Source organism: Scylla paramamosain, chromosome 40 (genome assembly GCF_035594125.1).
Source record: "Scylla paramamosain isolate STU-SP2022 chromosome 40, ASM3559412v1, whole genome shotgun sequence".
In the NCBI taxonomy this organism is placed as follows: Eukaryota; Metazoa; Arthropoda; class Malacostraca; order Decapoda; family Portunidae; genus Scylla; species Scylla paramamosain.
In genome coordinates this window covers 12,389,104-12,391,603 of record NC_087190.1, presented here as the reverse complement: position 1 = coordinate 12,391,603, position 2,500 = coordinate 12,389,104, and the positions used below count along the sequence as shown (strand labels likewise).

At 39.7% G+C, this 2,500-nt stretch overlaps 1 protein-coding gene across 1 annotated transcript in view; it reads right to left on the bottom strand.

Moving 5' to 3' along the window:
* LOC135092458 (uncharacterized) overlaps positions 1-2,500 on the bottom strand; it is a 29,121-nt gene that overhangs the window by 5,203 nt on the left and 21,418 nt on the right. The window contains exon 6 of the mRNA XM_063990970.1: positions 513-617. Coding sequence (XP_063847040.1) covers positions 513-617 — 105 coding nt within the window. The remainder of the gene's footprint in view (positions 1-512; positions 618-2,500) is intronic.

Sequence of the window (2,500 nt, the reverse complement as noted above, 5' to 3'; positions counted from 1 at the left end):
TCTTTGTTGATTTTACGTTTAAATATATACATACATACATACATACATACATACATACATATAAACATAGATAGATAAATAGACAGACAGACAGATAGATAGATAGATAGATAGATAGATAGATAGATAGAGAAAGAGGGAGAGAGATAGTTAGATAGATAGTTTGATAAAAAGATTGTTAGGTAGATAGACAGATAGATAAATAGATAGATAGATAAATAGTTGATAAATAGATTGTTAAGTAGATAGATAGATAGATAGATAGATAGATAGATAGATAAATAAATAAATAGATAGATAAATAATAGATAGATAAAAAGATACACTCATTAATTCACTCAATGATAGAAAAATACTAAGATTAAATTCATTGACTGATGGGTAGACAGACGTGAAGAACAGAGAAATACAAAAATAAAAAATAAAAAACAATAAAAAAACAAAGGAAAACAATAAAAAAGCTAAATAATGAAAACACACACACCCACCCACACACACACACACACACGTACTTAAGCCTCTGTGTCTCCACCATCTCTCTGTTGGCAGCCATCATCTGTCTTTGCCTTTTTCTCTCTTCTCTCGCTCTTCTGTGCACCTCTGCCACAGTCGCTAACCTGCAACGGTGACAATAATAACAACAACAACAACAACAACAACAACAATAATAATAATAATGAAGAGAAAGGTGTTAATTTTTGTAATTCTGCAGGTGAAAATATAAGTTTATGTTATTTAAGTTGTTGTAAAAGATGCCAAGCTAGTTATTTTATTTATTTGTTTTTGTAATTAAGTTTTTTTTTTTTGTAATTATTGTTCGTAGGTCACTAGTTAATATTGTTTTTGTTTGTTTGTGAGTGTAGAGTGAGTAATTGAAGTAATTTGCTAACTAACTAACTGTGCAATTCATTATCTGTCTGTCTATTGGTCTATCTATCTGTCTGTCTGTCTGTCTGTCAGTACGTATGTCTATATATCTATCTGTCTGTCTATCTGTTTATTTCTTTGTTTTTCTGTCTATTTATTCATCTGTCTATCTATCAATCTCTCTCTCTCTCTCTCTCTCTCTCTCTCTCTCTCTCTCTCTCTCTCTCTCTCTCTCTCTCTCCCCCACTCACACCCTCCTTGCATGATTATGGTTGTGTTGAGCGCCCGGTTGCATGATAGTGGTTGTGGTGGTGGCGGTGGTGGTAGTGGAGGTGGTGGTGGAGGTGGATTAAGCAAATAATGTGGAGTTGAAAGTCTTTGTTTTGTTTTGATTGTGGTGGTGGTGGTGGTGGTGGTGGTGGTGGTGGTGAAAATAATACAAGAGGTGATAATTTTGGGTTCAGACAAAAATAATAAAGAAAAAAAATTGTTATCGTCATTTCTAAACTGGTATTATCTTTTCTCACTCTTCTTACTTTCACTGACACACACACACACATACACACTGCACCATTAGTATTGTTCACTATGAAATGCGAACTGGAATATTGGTAACTAGTACAAATTAAGTGATATTTACAGCGCTCGTCAGGATGTGTGTGATTCAGATGGTTCCCCACTCCCTATTGGCGTGGCGGGGCTGGTGGGGTGAGAGGTTCAATGCTGTGCTTAAGAATGTCGTGAAAAATAAGGCATATCGTTTGCTGAGATTTAAAGGATACTTAGAAGTGAATGCAGTTGTTGAAAGGTAGAGCGTAATTCACAGCGCGCATCGAGGTTGTCTTTCGTTTTCTGTTTTGTTTTTTTCCCACTCCCTGTGAGCATGGCCGGCCCCGCTACAGTGCATTTCCCGGCCCACCACTGTTCCTAGACCCGTCCTGCAGGTGGGTGTTCGTATTTTAGGTTTATTGCCACTGCATTCTGGCTGGGACTGGCTCATTTATCTTGAGTAAGCGGAATCAGTTATACGTGTACAATAATAACTAGTATTTGAAACCGGGTGAGGCGCCACAGATGTCCTGCAGCCGGGGGTGGGATGGGAGGCACCACGCACTGTGCACATGTGGACCAATCAGTGCTAAAGGAAACCAGTTGAGGGAAGATGAGGGTACAAGGAGTGAGATGAAGGGATGGAGCTGTGGTAGAGATGCAAAGGATGAGAGGCACAGTGGGAGCTGCAAGGGACAGAATCAGCTGGAGGAGACTCGGCCAAAGGACAAGGTGAGCGAAGGTTTGTTAGGGGACCATAACACGAGTAGTGCCTCGCCACGTGCATGTCAGCCTACGAGAGTAATGCTATTGTTTAAAGATTAATTTATTCTGAAAGGTTACGTGCTGACATGGGTATTCACTTAGGGGTACAAAACGTCTGTCTGACCGGACTTTAATGACATGTGGGTATTCACTTAGGGATACAAGACGTCTACCGGACTGCCCTGTACCGATCTGTCTAGTACCACGAGCATGGGTCACGTGGTCTGTGGTGTGGTCAGCATCATGGCGGGGGTTTTGGGATTGTCGTTACTGTAGAATCACTGTATTTCAGGCTGGAACTTCACCCAGTATATTGAAG